The sequence below is a fragment of the Pseudonaja textilis genome, chromosome 1 (genome assembly GCF_049901715.1).
Source record: "Pseudonaja textilis isolate UNSWEBS1 chromosome 1, rPseTex1.2, whole genome shotgun sequence".
NCBI classification, from domain to species: domain Eukaryota; kingdom Metazoa; phylum Chordata; class Lepidosauria; order Squamata; family Elapidae; genus Pseudonaja; species Pseudonaja textilis.
The window spans coordinates 161,325,838-161,345,223 of record NC_141990.1 but is presented as its reverse complement, the minus strand read 5'-3'; the positions used below and the strand labels follow the sequence as shown (position 1 = coordinate 161,345,223).

Genomic DNA, 19,386 nt, shown 5'->3' with positions numbered 1-19,386 from the left:
TGCCTCGAATATTGGGAAAATATTCAGTATTTCACTGTAGCTTACTCAAGCTGGTGGGTTCTGGACTAAGCCCAGTTGAGAAGGAGGGTCCAGGACCAATAATAGTAGGGAGTGAAAAACATTACAAGGCCAAACAGATCCTGGATTCTAAACAATATAAGAGTAGTTGTTTGTGGTTTAGGTTGTGTAGCAATTAATAAACAGATTTCATGAAAAATATCCCAACAAACCAAGGGTACCTTCATAGTGAGGTAGGTAGCCCTAATACCACTAACATGTGCTTACTGATTTCCAGGCATCAGCCACGTGTTAAGGAGGGGACATCAATCAAGCTTCGAAGTGTATTCAGGCTGCTTTAACTTTTACTGCTTCACAGCTTGCCAATAGACAGGGGGAAAAGGTAGGGAGAGATTGGAAAGTGTATTGCAGACAATAATGAGAAACTGTCTCATGGGAACAAAGGACATTCCAGTCAGTGCCCACCAACTCTTTCCACAACAACACCTGGACACCTAATTGGACAATGTGACCTGCACTAATGTGGGGAGGGAGGATTCTATACTTTAATTATACTGAATTGCCCGGGAATTACCCAGAACTGGTTTGGCTTTCATTCTGTGCCAAAATGATGTACTCAATAAAGTTTTACATTAAGAGATTGGATCATCTCAACAGTGCTTGCTTAATTGGGTCCATCAGTCAGAACCTTGACAGTGTCCTGCTTTTATGAATGGATACAAGTTTTTCATTTACAGTCACTTTGGCTTATTGCAAAAACTATTCTGGGCGATTTCCTATTAGTGGGAGGATGCAAGTCAGCTCCTTACTTTTGGGAAGAGGGTTTCATTGACTATTTTAGAAGAAAGAAGGGGGGCGGGGCTCACTTCCTACAATTTCCTGAACTCTTCCAGCCTCAGCTTTTCAACCTATTGGATAGATCAGACTAAGAAACCAAAACATTATAGGTCAGGACATTTATTTATTCATTTTGAATTGATTTTATTTTATTGAAAACAAATCAGACCACAAATACATGGGGAGGGACATATTATTTGGCAATAGATAATAAAGGATAGAGTAAAATCAATAACAGAGAGTAAAAGACAGGAGTTAACATTTAAAAACATAGCAGAATTAACAAACTTATTAAAATAGTCTAAGAAATATCAAGACTCCCACAACACTTTTATATACATTATTGACATTAACAAAAGAATTTGGCATATTATGATTTGCAGACAGGATTTATCTTTCCCAAATGTACTTAAGTGTAACTTTTCTAGTACATTCCACTATTTTCCATTCCAACAATCTTTCCAATTTTTTCATACCAGATATCTAATAATGAAGGCTCTGTATTTTTTCCAAAATACGTAGTCCTCAACTTCAACAGTTTTTTAGTACTGTTCAAAGATACAACAACACTGAAAAAAGTGACTTATAACCATTTTTCACACTTACAACTGTTGCAGCATCTCCATGGTTATGTTGCCAAATTTCAGATGCTTAGCAACCGGCTCATATTTATGATGGTTGGGGTGTCCCAGGGTCATATGATAACCTTTTGCGATCTTCTGACAAGCAAAGACAATGGGGAAGCCAAATTCACTTCACAGCCAAGTTATTAATTTAACAACTGCACTAATTCACTTAACAACTGTGGCAAGAAAGATCACAAAATGGGAGAAACACATTTAACAACTGTCTCATTTAGCAACAGAAATTTTGGGCTCAATTGTGGTCATAAGCCAAGGACAACTTGTATTGACTTCAGGGGTGGGTTCTACTGATTCTGTCCACCTCTGTAGAACCGGTAGCTCTGAAGAGCAGCAGACATAGAACCGGTTCTATGTCTGCTGATGTTTTTGCCCACCTGCCCGCGCGGGCTGTTACCTGACCTTTATTTCATGCTTTTTCAACTTCAGCTGCCACGCAAGGCACAGGTGCAGTTGAAAAAGCAGGGAAAAAGTGCTTTTTCAAAGGCTGCTTCTCTGCACGTAGTGCTGCTGAGCTGTCCAGGCACCAAGCTGATGATGATTTACAGGCGCATGTGCAGTGTGCAGGGAAGCACATCGTAAATCACCAAACCTCATAAATCACCAAACCAGTAGTTAACCCTGTCGGATCCCACCACTGATCAACTTACAGCTAACCTCGAACAGTTATTGTATTGAACTGTTGTGTTCTTAGTTCCATGAGTTATCCCACTAAATAATGACAATAAACATACCTTGGAACTGTAGCTAGTTCCTGACATCAATTCTGATAATCTAATTACTTTTCTCCAGAATCTTTGTACAACCTTGCAGAATCACCATGCATGTACATATTATAAGTACATTATGCTTTACCATATTTTCAAATTTTATTTGGGATTCTCTGTAATTATAGCAATTTGTATGAGTAAACCATCTGTGAATAGCTTTTAAATATTTTTTTCTGATCTTTGCTCTTATAAACGATAATGTGGTGTTCTTCCAAAGTGTAACCAATTATGTAACTGAGATACTAATTCTTAAATCTGATGCCCATTTTTCTTTGAAAGATGCTGATCCTACTTCAAATTTCTAACAAAACTTTATATATTTTGGAGATTAGATCTTTACAAGACTGAAGATTTTAACAATATTTTCAAAATTTTAACAATCACAATCCTATCTCTTACATATTTTACTTTTAACAAAAACACATTTCACTAATTATCAGTCTATTAAAGCTCACACATGCCAATTTCTGCTTTAAAATATCTCCTGGAATTACTGATGAAATAATGCCTTGGCCTAAAGTGTTGTCTCTATACATTACTGTGGAAGTACATGAATTATGATATAGCATTCATTATTACATGTATAAAATTGTAATGGCCTTTCTCCATTTAGATCTAATCATCTCCCAAATATATCCTGACATATTTAATTTGTTGTGTCCTTACAATGTCAACATTATCTCATCTTGGGCACATGAATGTGGCGGTCTTAAATCATCTTGAAGTATGAAAGTGGGCTATATCCTTCAGTGTGCAAGGGCAATCTCCATTTGTTAGCCTTGGAGAGAAATCAGGAGGAAAATTGGAAGACTGCAATGACTTGAAACAGAGGCCATAGAAGCAGCATAAGGACTGGAAATAGTGAAAACAAAATTTTATAACTATGGTTTTTCTACAGACAGAAAATGCCATGGGGAAGGTGCTTTGTTTTTTTTCAAATTAAAATGCTTTATAATAATACAATACTCTACCTCATTTTGATTTGACTTTTTTTTCATTATTGGGATTTTGACTTGCTTTTTTTGCTTAGTCTTGCACTTTTGCAGAAACACTTCTTGCAGCAAAACAGACAACTCTTCAGTGAGATAAACAGGAAAAGGAATGTTACAACCAAAAGGAGGGCAATGACATCAATAGAATAGTACTGGATCCAGTTGAGGTCATGAGCTGCTGGCCGCAAATGGGGAGCTCCCTTGTGCCTCATGACAAACTCCACCCAATGTACTGCCAGATCAAGAGGTTCAACAGGTCTGTCTAAGTGAAGAGATGAAAGACGCTGAATGTTCTCTTTATACCTAAAAGCATTATTAAATAGTAAGAGTTCAATTAAAATCCTCTCCAATAAAAAGATACCGTGTTTCTCATATAATAAAGCTGGGTCTTATTTTTTTGGAGCCTAGAAAAAAACGGCTAGGCCATCTTTTGGGGGGGTGACTAAATTCCGCCCCCCCCTTGCATCCTCGGGCGGGCAGGCGTTGTCAGCTTGGATGTCAGTCTCGGCGTTGATGGGGCACTTTGTATTCGGAGAACTTTCGCTGCTGTTGCTTTCCCTTCTGCCCATGCTGCCGCGGTGTTTGGAGCATCGCCGCAGCATTTGGCACAGCCACGCAGGGCCGGTCAGGGCTCCTCCCTGCAACTGGAGCCCCACCGGAGACACTCGGCTTTAGGTGCTCCTGTTGCTGCCTTCCCGGGCATCGTTCAAAGGCAAAGCCCATTCTTTTAAAAATGACATCCTACTATGACAAAGCCTCCCCTGCCCAAGAGGGCAGCCCAACCCCATGTGGGGAGGCGAATCGCCCAGGGCCGCAGCACAGGACCGGCCCATCCCAGGAAAAGTGCCCAGCTGCCGTCCCTGCCTGGTCCCGGGCAGAGCGCGAAGAGCCTCGCCTGGTGTACCCCACGCAGCTGACAGGCAGGCCCTCCTGCCCGGCGGCAGCACTCTGGCCAATGCAGAGGGCACTTTCCTGCTGGGCCCTCCATTCATCCTGCCTGGGCAGAGCTGGGCAAGTGAGCCATGGGTGCGCACACACCTACCAAGCAAAAGAGCCAGGCCAACCTGAGCTTGGCTTCCCGAGTCCCTCCAGCCTGACCCTGAAGGGGCCACTGGGAGAGGCCGCCCGAGGCAGTGATAGCGCCCACCTGTCCGCAGACAGGGAGGCAAGGTGACAGCAGCGCTGTTTCCCTGGATGCCGGGTCTGGTGGAGGGAGCCTGCGGCTGCCTGTCCTTTCCATCCCTCACCCATCCCGTCCCCATCCCCGCACATCTCCAAATGCACCGGCAGCTCCAAACACAGCGACGATGCTCCAAATGCTGCAACGGCACGGGTGTAAGGCAGAGGTGCTCGCTCAGCAGGGCTCGGCTCGAAGGACGCAGGCCATCACCTCGCTTCCCTGTCCGTGGATGGGTGGGCGCTAGCACTGCCTGAGGTGGCCTCTCCCAGTGGCCCATTTGGGGTCGGGCTGGAGGAACTCGGGAAGCCAAGCTCGGGTCAGCCCAGCTCTTTCACTTGGCAGGTGGGTGAGCACGCATGGCTCACTTCCCTGGCTCTGCCCAGTCTGCCCAGCTCCGGCGCAGCCCTGGGGGGATGAGCGGAGGGCCCAGCAGGGAGGCGCCCGCTGCCTTGGGCAGAGCTCTGCCACCGGGAGGGCCCACCTGTCAGCTGCACGGGGCGTCTCAGGCGAGGCTCTTCGCGCCCTGCCCGGTGCCAGGCAAGGACGGCAGCTGGGTGCTTCTCCCAGGGTGGGCTGGTCCTGCGCTGCAGCCCTGGGCGATTTGCCTCCCCATGTGGGGTTGGGCTGCCCTCTCAGGCGGGGGAGGCTTTGTCATAGTAGGGCCTCATTTTTAAAAGAATGGGCTTTGCCTTCGAACGATGCCCAGGAAGGCGGTGACAGGAGCACCTAAAGCCGAGTATCTCTGGCGGGCCTTCGGTTGCAGGAAGGAGTCCTGGCCGGCCCCGCGTGGCTGCATCAAATGCCGTTGTGATGCTCCAAACGCCGGGGCGGCATAGGCAGAAGTTGAAGCAACGGCAGCAGAAGGTCTCCTATACAAAGATACGAAGTGACCTACCAATGCCAAGTGACCATCCATGCCAATGCCGCCCGCCTGCTGACCCGGCCTGCAAGCAGCACCATCCCTCGGTCTTCAGCAAAACTACTTGGCGAGAGTAGAAAGGTTGGTGGCGAGACATGGTGGCTGCCTGCGGGGTGTTCCTAATGGCAAGCCCCCCCCACCCTTCCCAGTTCGCATGTTTTAAAATAGACCTTTGGGGGGAGGGGCTTAATTTCATTTTATGCCTACAAAACATGCTGGGACTTCCTATGGGGGAGGCCATATTGTTGGAGAAACACGGTACCTAGGAAAATAAAATACAAAAAAGCATGGTTAATGGCTGAGTCTTCTTCATATATGTGATAGGGGAATAAGTGTGTGTCTATATTTACGCATATATAAAATCTCAAAGTTCAATTCATGGACACATCAGTGTAGTTGTATTTAATTTTCTTTTATTGTTTTATTTTATTTTATTTTCTAAATTTAAATGCTGCCCATCTCACATTGAGCAAGTTTTCAATAAAGAAGTAGCTTTCCACTACTTTCCTTTGTGATTTTTTTAAAAAATTTCCAAGCTAGTTTACTATAAAAGCCCTGGGATTTCCTAGTAATCTCCTTCCAAGTTGTTGTAATTGTTGTTATTTTTGTTGTTATTATTATTATTCATTAAACATGAAACTCAATCAATTGAACATTTAAAAATGTATCACAAATACCAGTGACAGGCGCTAATGGTTGATATGGGTTGCTACCAGCATCCTCGGTATCAGCCAAGTATCTTCTTAAAATATATGATGTATAAAATATATGAGTAGCACAGTTTTTTGCAATTCCGCTGGTGCTATCGCAGGAAGCTGCAATTTCTTGATGTGTTTTGTAAAATTCTTGGACATGGTACTAAGTGCCACAATGACAATGGGTACCAATGTTACATGTTTCATCCATGATCGCATAGTTTTGATGGGTCACGATATTTCATGATTTTTTCCAGTTCTTTTTCTTTGACTCTGGTACAGAGTGATATCAATAAATTGTACGCTTTTGCCCTCGACAATTGTAATATCTGGCATGTTGTGTTCCAAATGGAGATCTGTCTGTATTCGACAGTTCCACAAGATCTTCACCGTCTCATTTTTGACAACTTTTTCCATTTTATGTTCCTGTGACTTTTTTGCATTTTTGCATTAAACAGTTCTGAATGTCCTTGGCAGCTGGATCTCCAACATGGGTTTCTGCAGTGTGCTTGCTATTGGCTGCCATAGAAATGGGGAATGTGGCATGGGCACTTGGGATGGGAAATGAGCTGGTGTGTAGTAGTCCCGTGAAAATTGGAAGAGAGATTTGCACTCATAAGTTACGGCACTGTTGAGTGGAGTTGTTTATACTCCGTCAAAGCCAATTATCCTGAGACTTCAAATGCAAGAAATACCTGAAGTGGAGCTTTCCCACAACATCATACTGGATGTTGATTGGACTCTCAGTGCTAGACCGTGGGGGAGGGATTTGAGATGACTTTCAATGTGTAATTTTTGCACATTTTGAATCAGATCTTGCCTTGCTTTCCTACTATCATTTCAAACTTATTAAAAGTACCTCTTTTCTAATTTAATGGAGTTGAGGGTTTTCTTTCTTGAGTTTTGAATGGAGTCAGGCCTGACAGTCCTCCAAGAGGCATACATATGTAGTGGGTGGAGGGATTTGCCTCTCCTGCTGATGAGCTGCTGATTTTGCTGCCAACGTGGATTTCTGCAGTGCGCTTACTATTGGCTCCCTAGATCAAATGGGAACAGCTAAGAATGAAAACAACTCTTGCATGACTATGGACACTCCTAGGAAGAGGAATCCTGGAAGTTGCAATTCCTGGTAGCAGCAATGGGAGAGTTCAGTATCCATCTTTCCTCTCACCTGTTTGGATTTTTCAGCATGCCTTGGCTCTTAACTGCACATATTAAGCTTGTTTCTTTTAATTTGATTCTTATATTTAAAAGTTAATTGACCGGTTGCAGCCTTCTTCCATTTTGAGAATATTTTTACAGAAAATGAAATTACCAGATTTCAAGTGAAGATGATTGACTGACGTGTCTAGAAAGTTCTCTTCTGGACTGAAGTTTCTTCATTTTACAACAAATAGAGAACTGAGTTTCTTGACTCTCGTATACGTGACTCTTGTATATCACACTCGTGGGTTAAGGACAGTCCCAGAGTGAGTGGCAGTCTGCAAGGAGACTCTGGAGTGGCCCTCTGAAGTAGCCTGGTGAGTCATCCCTAAGGTGGGAGATAGGGTGCTTCTTTGTGGAAAAAGCAGCCTTTTTGGAATATATTTCTAAATGGACATTTATAAGTCATGTCTTTCACTTTAAAAAAAAAAGTATTTTACTGACATAAAGTATAACATAAATGGAATGCAATGGAAAATAAAAATTAAGAAAAGAAAAAAGAGGTGAAGTGCAAGTTTTAGGGAAAAGAAAAAAGAGAAAAAACATTAACAATTATTGCAAGCCAATTGTATACAATTATTAAATCTCCAAACTCTAAATTTCATCTTCTCCTATATCGAGAATAAAAACCAGAAACAATATCCCAATAAAAATAGGATCAGATAAAATATCTTTGTGTAAAACAATTTACATCAAAATCTCAAGCAAATCAATTTTTTTCTTTTTTTCTTTGTTGTGGAAAGTTATATACAGTATATTTCTATTTAGAGTTATTAATCTTTGTTGATTATGATCATTTATTTCTAAAAAACATAAAGATGGGTCTTCTATCAGCTAAATAATCTGTATCTGCAAGTGGGGATGTCTATGAGAAACCCTACCACATCTATTACTTACCTTTTATCATAAATAACAGTCCTAAGTGCGTTGGACAAATCCTTTGATGTCATTTTAACAGCATCCAGTTTTATTCCTGCTCCTCGAGACTCTATCCTCACTGCATTGTCTGCTTGATCTCCAAAAAGTGGTATTAATACCATTGGTACTCCATGGCAAATCCCCTCATAGATCCCATGGGAGCCCGCATGTGTGATAAAAGCTCTGGTTTTTGGATGAGCTGTTCAAGGCGAGAAGATGGAAAAAGATAAGCATGCTTATTTTCATCAGCCAAGATGGCGCCGACGATGGCTGCCTCGGTGAATTGCTCTCTAATGTAACATCATATGTTAGCTTCTGCAAAGACTTATGTGTACCAACAAGGAACCTGCCAATATATAGTAACAATAAACCTTGGTTCACAGCTAAACTTAAGCAGCTACGTCGTTCTAAAGAGGAAACCTACAGAAAAGGTGACAGAATGCTATACAACCAGGCCAGAAACATATTAACAAGAGAGATCAGAGCAGCAAAAAGAAGCTACTCTGAAAAGTTAAAGAATCAATTTTCAACAAATGAACCAGCAAACATGTAGAAAACTCTTAAAAACATCACTGGCTTCAGCAAACCTCCTTCCCAGGCAGAAGGAAATCAACAACTAGCAGATGACCTGAATGTGTTTTACTGCAAGTTTGAAAAGAAACTACAGCCACCTATCTCTACAACCCACATCTCAAACACACCAACAACAGCCAAGCCTCCTACAACTGGCCCCAACCCATTGGGCTCATAACCTCTGGTGATCACAGAAAAAGAAGTGCTAGATCTATTACACAGACAGAAGCCAGGAAAAGCACCAGGGCCAGACAAGATAACTCCTTCTTGCTCAACAGTCTGTGCTGACCAATTGGCCCCCATCTTCACCCGAATCTTCAATAGATCACTAGAGATGTGCTATGTTCCTTCCTGCTTCAAACGTTCTACCATCATCCAAGTGCCAAAGAAGCCCCCCATCAAGGAACTCAATGACTACAGACCAGCTGCTCTAACATCTGTAGTTATGAAAATCATTGAAAAGCTTGTGCTGTCCCACCTGAAAATCATCACGGATCCACTGTTAGATCCCATGCAGTTTGTATACCAAGCAAATAGATTGACAAATGATGCTGTTAACATGGCTCTGCATTACATCCTACAACACCTTGAATCTCCAAATACCTACACAAGGGTCTTCTTTGTAGACTTCAGTTCAGCATTCAATACCATCGTTCCAGACACTCTTCTAAGTAAATTAAACCAATTGGCAGTACCTGAACATACTTGTAAGTGGATCATAAGCTTCCTAACAGACGGGAAGCAGCAGGTGAAGCTAGGCGGAATCACATCCGATACCTGTACAATCAACACAGGGGCCCCCCAAGGCTGTGTGCTTTCTCCACTTCTCTTCTCCCTATATACCAATGACTGCATCTCAAATGATCCATCTGTTAAAATACTGAAGTTTGCTGATGACACAACAGTGATTGGTCTCATTCAAGACAACGATGAATCTGCATACAGACAGGAGGTTATGCAACTTGCCTCGTGGTGTAACTGGAACAATCTGGAACTGAACACACTCAAAAATGGTGGTAGACTTTAGAAGAAATCCTCCTATACTACCATCTCTTACAATACTAGACAACACAGTATCAACAGTAGAGACTTTCAGATTTCTAGGTTCTACTATATCACATGACCTAAAATGGACACCTAACATCAAAAACATCATCAAAAAAGCACAACAAAGAACGTTCTTTCTGTGCCAACTCAGAAAGCTCAAACTGCCCAAGGAGCTGCTGATAACAGTTCTACAGAGGAATTATTAAGTCTGTTATCTGCACCTCTACAACTGTCTGGTTTGGTTCTGCAACCCAACAGGACAGACACAGACTTCAGAGGATAATTAGGACTGCAGAAAAAACAATTACTACCCACCTGCCTTCCATTGAGGACCTGTATACTGCACGAGTCAAAAAGAGGGCTGTGAAAATATTTACAGACCCCTCATATACCGGACATAATATACTGAGAGTATTTACACCAAGACAAATTCCTTGTGTGTCCAATCACACTTGGCCAATAAAGTATTCTATTCTATTCTATTCTATTCTATTCTATTTTTCTGCTAGCTACAAAGCTAGGTAATCATATATGATAAATTTGCATTGTTATAAATGGAGCCATATAAATCAAGGAGTCATTGTTAAAATATTAATATGTGATTAACAACTATTGAAGAATTATGAGATGAAACTTCTCTTCTCTTCATAATCCCAATGGTGGATATTGTGGTACAGCTATAGACTGTCACTTTATATATGTATGTCCCTTGTATGGTGGGATATTTCCAGAGCAGAATATAATGGCCCTCTGTCTATCACTATCCCCCTGTTTATTTCAGATCTTAACTCTCCTCAAAGGTAGAAAACAATATTTCAATCACAATCTCTATTTCTTATATTACAGCATAAAAGGCTATTTCCCAGGCTATTTTCGTGTAATTAATTTAGGGATATACATGAAGGAACAGAAGTTTCATCTCATAATTCTTCAATAAACTCTTCTTTTAAACTCTTCTTGGAACTTCTTCAAACAAATCTAGCATAGTCTACCAAAATCTAGGCATTTTTAAATGAACTTTTAACAAGCACTGAAAGTAAAAGGGAAAAAAAATAATTAAATGCAAACTACTTAAACTACAGACACCATCCATTCTTTTTCCCTGAAAAGGCATTGAGAAGAAATAGTAATTATTGTACCCAGGAATAGGCATTTTATGCTAGGTGGAAGTGAGCTCTCTAAAACACCTGAAGAAAACAGTGTTCACAGGGAAAAAATAGGTCATTTATCAGTTTTTGCCTTGATTATATTTGTATTCCCTTGCAGGAACAACATGATAAACAGCCAGATTAGGCCTGATTCAACACTTTCCTTAGGTCCATCCAAGTTTGCATTATTACACAACACTTGGTATTATCTGGTGTAGGGTAATACATATAAAGTTACTCATATTTAGCACCATAACAGATTGGAAGGAGAATCAAAACTTAATTAAAAACAAGGCCCCTTAATTTCTGACCCAAACATACCAAGTAGATCATTCTGTGGAAGCCAATTAAACAGCTTTGTATTATTGGCAAGATTGATTGGAGCTTCACCGGTATATCTCCACAACACCTTCATAGATTAAAATATATAGCAAGTGATGAATATATATATATATATATAATTCATATTTGTATAAATCTGAACTAATTAATTTATTAACATTTTAATCTACAAGAAAGACACTCAAAACAAGTACCTTTTTAACAGACATTGTCAACTGAAATATTCATAATGACTTCAGTTGACAAGCAATACACTTAGAACTGCAGAATATATATAAGCTGAAAGGGGTTTTATAGTAATCCAATCTACCCTGTACTTCAGGCTTGCATGACTCTTTGGAGGGGAAAGAGACACAGTGAAAAATTAAAAATGCTTGTAGACAAGAAATACTGGAAATGTCAAACCGCTGTTCCATTGCTTGTAGAGTGGCAGAAGCTTTAAATTTACCACTGTTTAAAAAATGTTGGGCAGCAACCTCTAAGGAATAAATAGTAAATTGAAGATGGCTCTGCCATAAACAGAGATGATAACCACAACAGAAAGAAGAGTCAAAGAGTAGACTGGCTTTTTATAACTCCTTTCTGGACAATGAGAGAATTTGAAATTTCCTACAATTGCTCCAGACAGTTGTTCCTTGCAAGGCCACAAGAAAGAAATCTCTGGCAGGTTTTGAATTCCAGGAAATGAAAGATTGTCCATCTTGCTCAAACCATAGTCAGTGCCATAGAAAGGAAACTACGTTTGCACACTTCCTTTTCTAATCACTTTCAGAAATTGCTTGTTTACTGTTTTTCAGCTATTAAAAACCTTTCTATCAACAAGTTACACCACCAGGTGAGCTTCCTTCAATTTATATTTAAGAAATTTTAAATACAAGTTCAAGAACTTAATTTTTTAAGATAAACAGCAAAAGGATTATTAGAATCATGATTTTGGAAAATTAAAAATGGACTAAGGCTTCAAATGGAATAAATCTGAAAGAAGATTTTGAAATCAATTATAAGAATCCTTCCTGTGGTAAAATGCTTTTGATTTTTTTTCTTAAAAATCATAAATAGTATGTGACTTTGAGGGTTGAACACTATAGGGAATTAGAAGGGACTAAAGATTATAATTAAAAGAGAAAATTTACATTTTGCTTACTAATACAGAATGGAATGAAATATTTTAACATTGAGTATACTGAAGGATATTTGGAATTACGGACCCAGAAATTAATTTTGAGAATGTTAGTTCTATAGAAAGATTGTGTTTAAAAGATGTTATAGAAGAGGAACAAGTTTTGCCAGCAAGTCTTAGACTGATCTTAATGTGGATTTAAAAATAATAGGCTACAAAATAATGTGGAAAAAGATGCAATGCTGGACAGAGAAAAGAAGAAATCAAGAAAATGATCAGAATAATTTTCCTATACTGAATTTACAAAAGAAGCTTGTTAAAGCAAGTAATTTTTTGAGAAGGAATAAAGAAAATATGAAAATAAATCAACTTTTAGAACATTATTTGAAGAGGACTAAATATTAAGATTGTTAAAAGTAAAAAGAAGGAATATGAAGTTTATTTGATCAATGTTAAAAAAATATGTTATCTCTGGTAACCCTTAATGGACTTTTGCCATCAAGACTGACATGATAAGGTTTTAAGGCATTGTTTGTAAGTAACTAAGATATGAATAAGCAAATACTGTAGGGTATAGAAAGAAGAGATAGTTTGTTGTATTTTAAAGGTGATAATGTTGTGTTGAAGGGGGAAGTAATTTCTGTCAATACATTTCTGTCCAGTAATAGTTATCCTGACTTTCTCTTCCTTTAATTTCATACCATTATCTTTGTTTCTCACTTCGTTTAATGGAGTCATTAACATATCTTCATATACACAGTAGATTTTAGATTTGCTTTTCTTACTGTCTGTGGTATTGTTCCCAATCCTTCAGCAATTTCCATGGCTTTTTTCATTTGCATTTCAGAAAGCATTGATCCCATGGAAAACACCACAATTCCATCTTCACCAGATTTCTCCAACATGCTTTCAAACTCCTATCAAAATAAAATTTCAAAGATAAGTTATTTGAAACCGTTTGAACAGACTCTCCTATCTTAATAGGTGACTAAAAAGAAAATAACAATTGATGGGCAAATAATTTAGCAAAGAGTTAAACACAATAATTCAAAGATAAGAATTAAAAAAAATGAATAACTTATTTGGAATATAAATCACAACACACAAAATTTATAGTAACCAAATTATGTTTGTCTAATCAATGTTCAAGTGCCTAATAGTCATCTTTCATTAATTAAAACACATTCTTCATTTTCTATACCAACTACAGAATTTAATATTATAAAAGTCCAATATTTAAAATTTATAGCTGATATTTTAATAATCTATGTTGCAAGTATCAGATGGCTTAACTACATTTTACAGTTCAGAAACATACTATTTATTTCCAGATATAATTTTTGTCTGATCTTCACAATTATTGGAAAGAGCCTTTTTCAGAATTCTTAAGTAGCTAATCATTAGTAATTAGTTCTTAATTCTCCAAACACTACACAAGTCTATTTGTGTTCCATTCATTTATTTCTCTTCTTTTGCTTCTGAATAAAGCTGCATAAATTAAATAAATATGATTTTAAAAGTATTTACTGGAATAATATTGCTTTTGTTTGTAAAACATGCTTAACTAGGCCAGTTTACACAATTATCACATTCTTTCATACTATGGCAAATAGCACTTGAAAGTTTGGTATTGACTGTCTCACTTTTGTCAAAATATTTAATCCTAATTTGACACAATATATATGATTATAAAAAATAAAAAACCAACCTGTGTTAATGGCTTCTCCTTTGCACAGTTTATACCTCCAATTAAAATCATATTTGGCATGATAGGCCTTGGATATTCAAATACGAAGTCATAGCGAAAAAGCCAAATTGAAGCTTGGCTATATAGCTCCAGTACTGTCATATCTCGATGCAGGAATTCCTTGATCAAATCTTCAAATGGTGAGTAAACTAAGTAACACGCCATTGATTGAAATGAGCCAAACAAAAAATTTTTTACTCGTTGATTAAATGTCATATGATCAGTATTGCCTGTATAGAAGTTGGGGATATAGGAAAACGGGTTTGGACACTTAGTCGCCTCAGAATCTAAACCACATGGAAGTCCACGTGAGTAGAAAACAGAAGGAATGGATAAGTATTCAGCCACAATTTGACCACATGGAGACACTGGATCCATAAGTACAACATTAAATTTGCTATCTTGAAGGTAAGTAATCAAATCTTTGTTGTACAAAAGTTGTTTGCAGTTATTTAAGTAAATCATTGTAATATTCTTTATTCTTGCAAATGTCTCAGTAATTCTTGCCAGGAAAGGCTGATGTACAAAAACCTTATAACCCAATTTCTGAACTTCTGTTTTCAAATATTCCGTTGAATAGGGTACAGCAAATGTTTTCACTGTGTAATGATCAGATGGTTTTATCAGCAAATTAGCATCAGGAACCACAGCTATTACTTGATGTCCTCTGTGATGAAGGCGTTCCATAACTGGTTGAATACTGAGCCAGTGACTGCCATCCAAAGGTATTACCAACACCTTTCCTCCATCTGAAAGTTTCAAGAAAAAAAATGTAAGTAAAAACCATGTAGCTTGCTGGCAAATATAATGAAGCATAGAATTCTTCTTTTTAATTACGTTGAATTTTAATCCAAAGTTGAATGAATGTAAATAACCCATTGTTCTTTACATGAACATATCAAACAGAACTGACTGGAGCCTTCCACTTTTCCTTTTCTGTAAATATTCAATTTCTTCTGCAATAAGAAGTGTAATGGAACTTTAAAACCCGGTCAAAGGTTGATTTAGTAAACAAACTAATGCAGCAATACATTTTGAAAAAAAGTTCTGAAGGGGCTGGCAGATGTTATCTAAGAACCATTGTACCATCTTTCAAAAATCCTGGAACACTGGGGAATTTCCTGATGATTGGAAAAGAGCAGATGTGGTTCCCATCTTCAAAAAAAAAAAAAAAGAAGAAGGGGGGGAACAGTCCCAGGAAACTACAGACAATGAGCTTTACATCAATACCTGGGAAGATACCGCAAAAGATAATCAAAAAACAGATGTGTGAACTTCTAGAAACAAATAAAATTATAACTAAAAACCAGCATGGGTTTGTTAAAAAGAGATCCTGCCAAACCAATTTTATTTGAATGATCAAATTAGTAGACCAGCAAAATACTATGAGCATAGTATATTTGAACTTCATCAAGGCATTTGACAAAGTAGACTACAGTCTACTTCTTGGTAAGCTAAAAAAAATGTGGGATAGACAGCATCACCACCAGATGAATTTGTAATTGGCTGACAAACCATACTCAACGAGTAGTCCTTAATGTAGCATATCTACATAGAGGGAAATAAGTAGTAGGGTACCACAAGGTTCTGTCTTAAGCCCAATAATCTTCAATATCTTCATAAATGATTTAGATAAGGGAATAGAAGGGGAAGTCATCAAATTTGCAGATGACATTAAGCTGGCAGGACTAGCCAACACCCCAGAAGACATGCTTGGGATCCAAAAATATCTTGACAGAATTGAACAACAGGCCCTATCCAAAAACAATGTAATTTAATGTGGAAAAAAGGTTTTACACATACACAAGAAAAACCAAAGGTACAAGTACAGATTAGGCAAATCTGGCTTAAAAACTGTAATAACTTTGAGAGGGACCTTGGAGTCCTAATGGATGATCACTTAAACGTGAGTCAGCAGTGTATGGCAGCAGCTAAAAAGGTAATATAATCCTTGGTTGTATAAACAGAGAATCAAAATCACATGAAGTATTAGTACTGCTCTATAAAGCCTTGGTAAGGCCATACCTGGAATATTGCATCCAATTTTGGTCACCACATAATGAAAAGAAGGACTAGGGGGACATGATAGCAGTATTCCAGTATTTGCGAGGTTGCCACGAAAAGGAGGGGGTCAATTATTTTTCATAGCACCAGGCAGGACAAGAAACAATGGATGTTTATCTATGGTATGTACAATTATTAACTATGAGGTTAGAAACTAATCAAGAAGAGAAGCAACCTGAAATTAAGGAGACACTTCTTAACAGTGAGAACAATCCACCAATGGAACAGCTTGCCATCAGAAGTTGTGGGTGCTTCATCACTGAAGGTTTTTAGAAGAAACTGCACAGTCACTTGTCTGAAATGATATAGGGTCTCCTGTCTGAGCAGGGGGTTGGACTAGAAAACCTCAAAGACCTTCCAGCTCTATTCTGATTGATTGAAAAAGACAGAATCAGTCTTTTGTGATGCCAAGAGAAAAAAATAACCTTGCAGCATTCATTGACATAATTTTTGCAATCATGAGATAAAATGATTAACTATGAGGTTAGAATTTGTCCAGGGAAGTTTGATGAATAACAGGGACTACTTATTTGTCAAAATCCTTCATTAACCACAAACCATTTGTTTAAGAATTCACAGGTTTCTTATATGCACCTTTCATCAGTCAGGAGACTCTCCATGCTTTACATGGAGCTACCTTTGAAGAAGATCTGGAATCTACAGCTTGTCAACCTTTGTCTGAAATGATACAGAGTCTCCTGCTTGTGCAGAGTGTTGGACTAGAAGATCTCCAAGGTCCCTTCAACTAGTCCAACACTCTGCACAAGCAGGGGACTCTGTATCATTTCAGACAAAGGTTGACAAGTCTGTTCTTAAAAGCCTTCAATGACGGAGCACCCACAATTTCTGAAGGCAACTATTCCACTGGTTTGTTGTTCTCACTGTCAGGAAAGTTCTCCTTAGTTCTAGGTTGTTTCTCTCCTTGATTAGTTTCCATCCATTGTTTGATTCATTTTAATCCATTGCTTCTGGTCTTGCCTTGTGGTGTTTTGGGAACAATAAACCAGTGGAACGACTTGCCTTCAGAAGATGTGGGTGCTCCATCACTGGAGGCTTTTAAGAACAGATTGGACAATCTTCATTGATCCCCTATCCTTTGTGGCAGGCCCTCAAATATTGGAACACTACTATCATGTTGCCCTAATCCTTTTTTCCATTGATCCACTTAGTCACTTTGTCAAAGAATAAAATAAGATTTGTTTGGCACAATCTGTTTTTGACAAACCTGTATTGGCTTCTGATTATATCTTTGTTTGTTTCTAGGTGTTTGAGGATCTCTTTTTTGATTATTTTTTCCAGGATCTTCCCAGATATTGATGTCAGGTAATCTGATCAGAGTGTAGGATAAGCCATTTATTCTCTTAGAAAGAACTGTTGTCAAGATGTCTAGAATTGCTTTGTGATCTGGTTACAGGAGGAAAGATCAAGCATTACAACAATCAAGAAAATATCAACTTAGGTGAAAGTCAGTTTTCCTTACTGCTCTGAAATTTACTCAAATGTATTTTTTATTCATTTGCTGAAATTTTATTCCACTTCTCATATTACTCTTTCCCACAGCAGCCTATTATCAATTAAAAAATGAGAATGCTGCTGTTCCCAATTTTATAAATTAAAAACAAAAGGGAGGAAATAAAAATAGAACAGATAGATATGTTTTATTTCTTATTAGATTTTTATCCTATCTTTATTACTTATTGTATGACTCAGCAAACAAACCTAATACTCCTTCCTCCTCATATTTTCCCCACAACAACCCTGCAAGTTGGGTTGGCTAAGTGATTGACCCAGTCACCTAGCTGGCTTTCATGCCAAAGGCAGGATTAGAACTCACAGTCTGTTGATTTTTATGTCAGCACAGTACCTTATCCACTAGTGACTAGACCAAACAGATCTTACAGGCATTGTGACCCATAAAGTTAGCATTAAATGTTGTAACATTTCATTATTTTAAATAATTAATTGAGCATATTTGATTGATGAGCAATAATGACACAAATTTGCCATGGCTGGGCCCATCCCGCTTTCCAACATCCCCTCCTCCCGGATCCCATTCCCACCCCGCCAGCCCTTGTGTTAGTGAGGCCGGCATCGGTCATGGCTGGGTCGGGCCAGTGTCTCAGGCGGAGAGCAGGTTGCACGTCTCCCCAAGTGACCAAGGCACGCCCAGTGCCAACAAGGGCTGGAAGAAGCTCCTGCTTCTCCATCCCCTGCTGTTGCCCTTACCTTCTCAGGTTAGGCAAGGGAGGGGAGGGCAAGGGGCGGGGCCAGCCAGTGATGGGACAGGGAGCCACAGCAGAGGGTCCAAAGAGCCATAATTGGCTCTGGAGCCATGGGTTGCCAACACCTGCAGTGAGAAGATCCAACAGAGATGAAAGCCATTAGCCACAATAGGAATTGTCTAACACCTTTTCAGAACACAAACCCCTTCACTGACCCCTAGAGCAGTCCAAACTTTGTCAGGGAGCTCAGATACACAATAAGCCAGAGGTTGACCAGATTAGCTCAGACAAACACCTAGGATTTGCATATCTTCTTTTGCCTAGAGAGCCATCTATGGCCCCTACATGACCCCATAGGAATCTAACAATAGCCAGTAGACTATTAAAGGACATGTTCTTCCACAGGAAAGGAAGCTCAAATAACAAAGTCAAAAGAAGATACAAAAACCCAACCACTCTCCAACTCCATTTTGTCAGCTGCCCAGAATCACATGCGGTCTGCTTCATCAATAAAACTCTCTTTCCAATCAGCATCCTTGTTTCCAGTGTCTTTCTCCCAGCTTAGAACTGAACCAGATGGATTTTCCTTCCAACAATATAAAATACCTCTTTTCCATTTGGATTTCTAAATTTCTAAATTGTAAGCCTAGGCTTACATAAAATAAATGCATAAAATAAAATACATAAAATTACATAAATACAATTTCTAAATTGTAAGCCTAGGCAAAGGTAGTTATTTTATCTGATACAACTTAGTGTCGATGGTCAGCCCGTTTCTTAGTATCTACTTCATATGTACTTAAGATACATTTTCTCACAGCTGAAACTCTATTCCGAAAAAAAAAGAAGCATCAGCGCTCTGCCTGACAAATTCATAACATGAGGGACACGCCTCTGCATTCACGCTTCCAACAGTTAGGTCATATTTTAATTTCGCTCCCACGATTCGG

At 39.0% G+C, this 19,386-nt stretch overlaps 1 protein-coding gene across 4 annotated transcripts; it reads right to left on the bottom strand.

Moving 5' to 3' along the window:
* Positions 1 to 1,028: 1,028 nt before the first annotated feature.
* Positions 1,029 to 17,612, bottom strand: UGT1A1 (UDP glucuronosyltransferase family 1 member A1). 4 transcript variants are annotated; one of them, XM_087919578.1, is made up of 6 exons: positions 17,440 to 17,612; positions 14,112 to 14,899; positions 13,189 to 13,320; positions 11,263 to 11,350; positions 8,153 to 8,372; positions 1,029 to 3,561 (listed from the first exon to the last, which is right to left on the bottom strand). In XM_087919578.1, exons 2-6 carry the CDS (start codon positions 14,835 to 14,837, stop codon positions 3,264 to 3,266), a joined length of 1,464 nt encoding a protein of 487 aa, XP_087775704.1. In that variant the 5' UTR covers positions 14,838 to 14,899; positions 17,440 to 17,612; the 3' UTR covers positions 1,029 to 3,263. The 4 variants fall into 4 exon arrangements, with proteins under 4 accessions (XP_087775704.1, XP_087775703.1, XP_026563431.1 ...); XM_087919577.1 differs by lacking the exon at positions 17,440 to 17,612 and having other exon boundaries at positions 1,029 to 1,574; positions 3,238 to 3,561; positions 14,112 to 15,070; XM_026707646.2 differs by lacking the exon at positions 17,440 to 17,612 and having other exon boundaries at positions 14,112 to 15,070.
* Positions 17,613 to 19,386: the final 1,774 nt, after the last annotated feature.

Coding starts and splice junctions, on each gene's coding strand:
- UGT1A1 (XM_026707646.2), bottom strand. CDS start 15,029: ATGGGTTATTTACATTCATTCAACTTTGGATTAAAATTCAACGTAATT. Junction 11,351..13,188: donor TGGGAACAATACCACAGACA/GTAAGAAAAGCA, acceptor TAATCTATGAAG/GTGTTGTGGAGATATACCGG. Junction 8,373..11,262: donor TCCACAGAATGATCTACTTG/GTATGTTTGGGT, acceptor CGCCTTGAACAG/CTCATCCAAAAACCAGAGCT.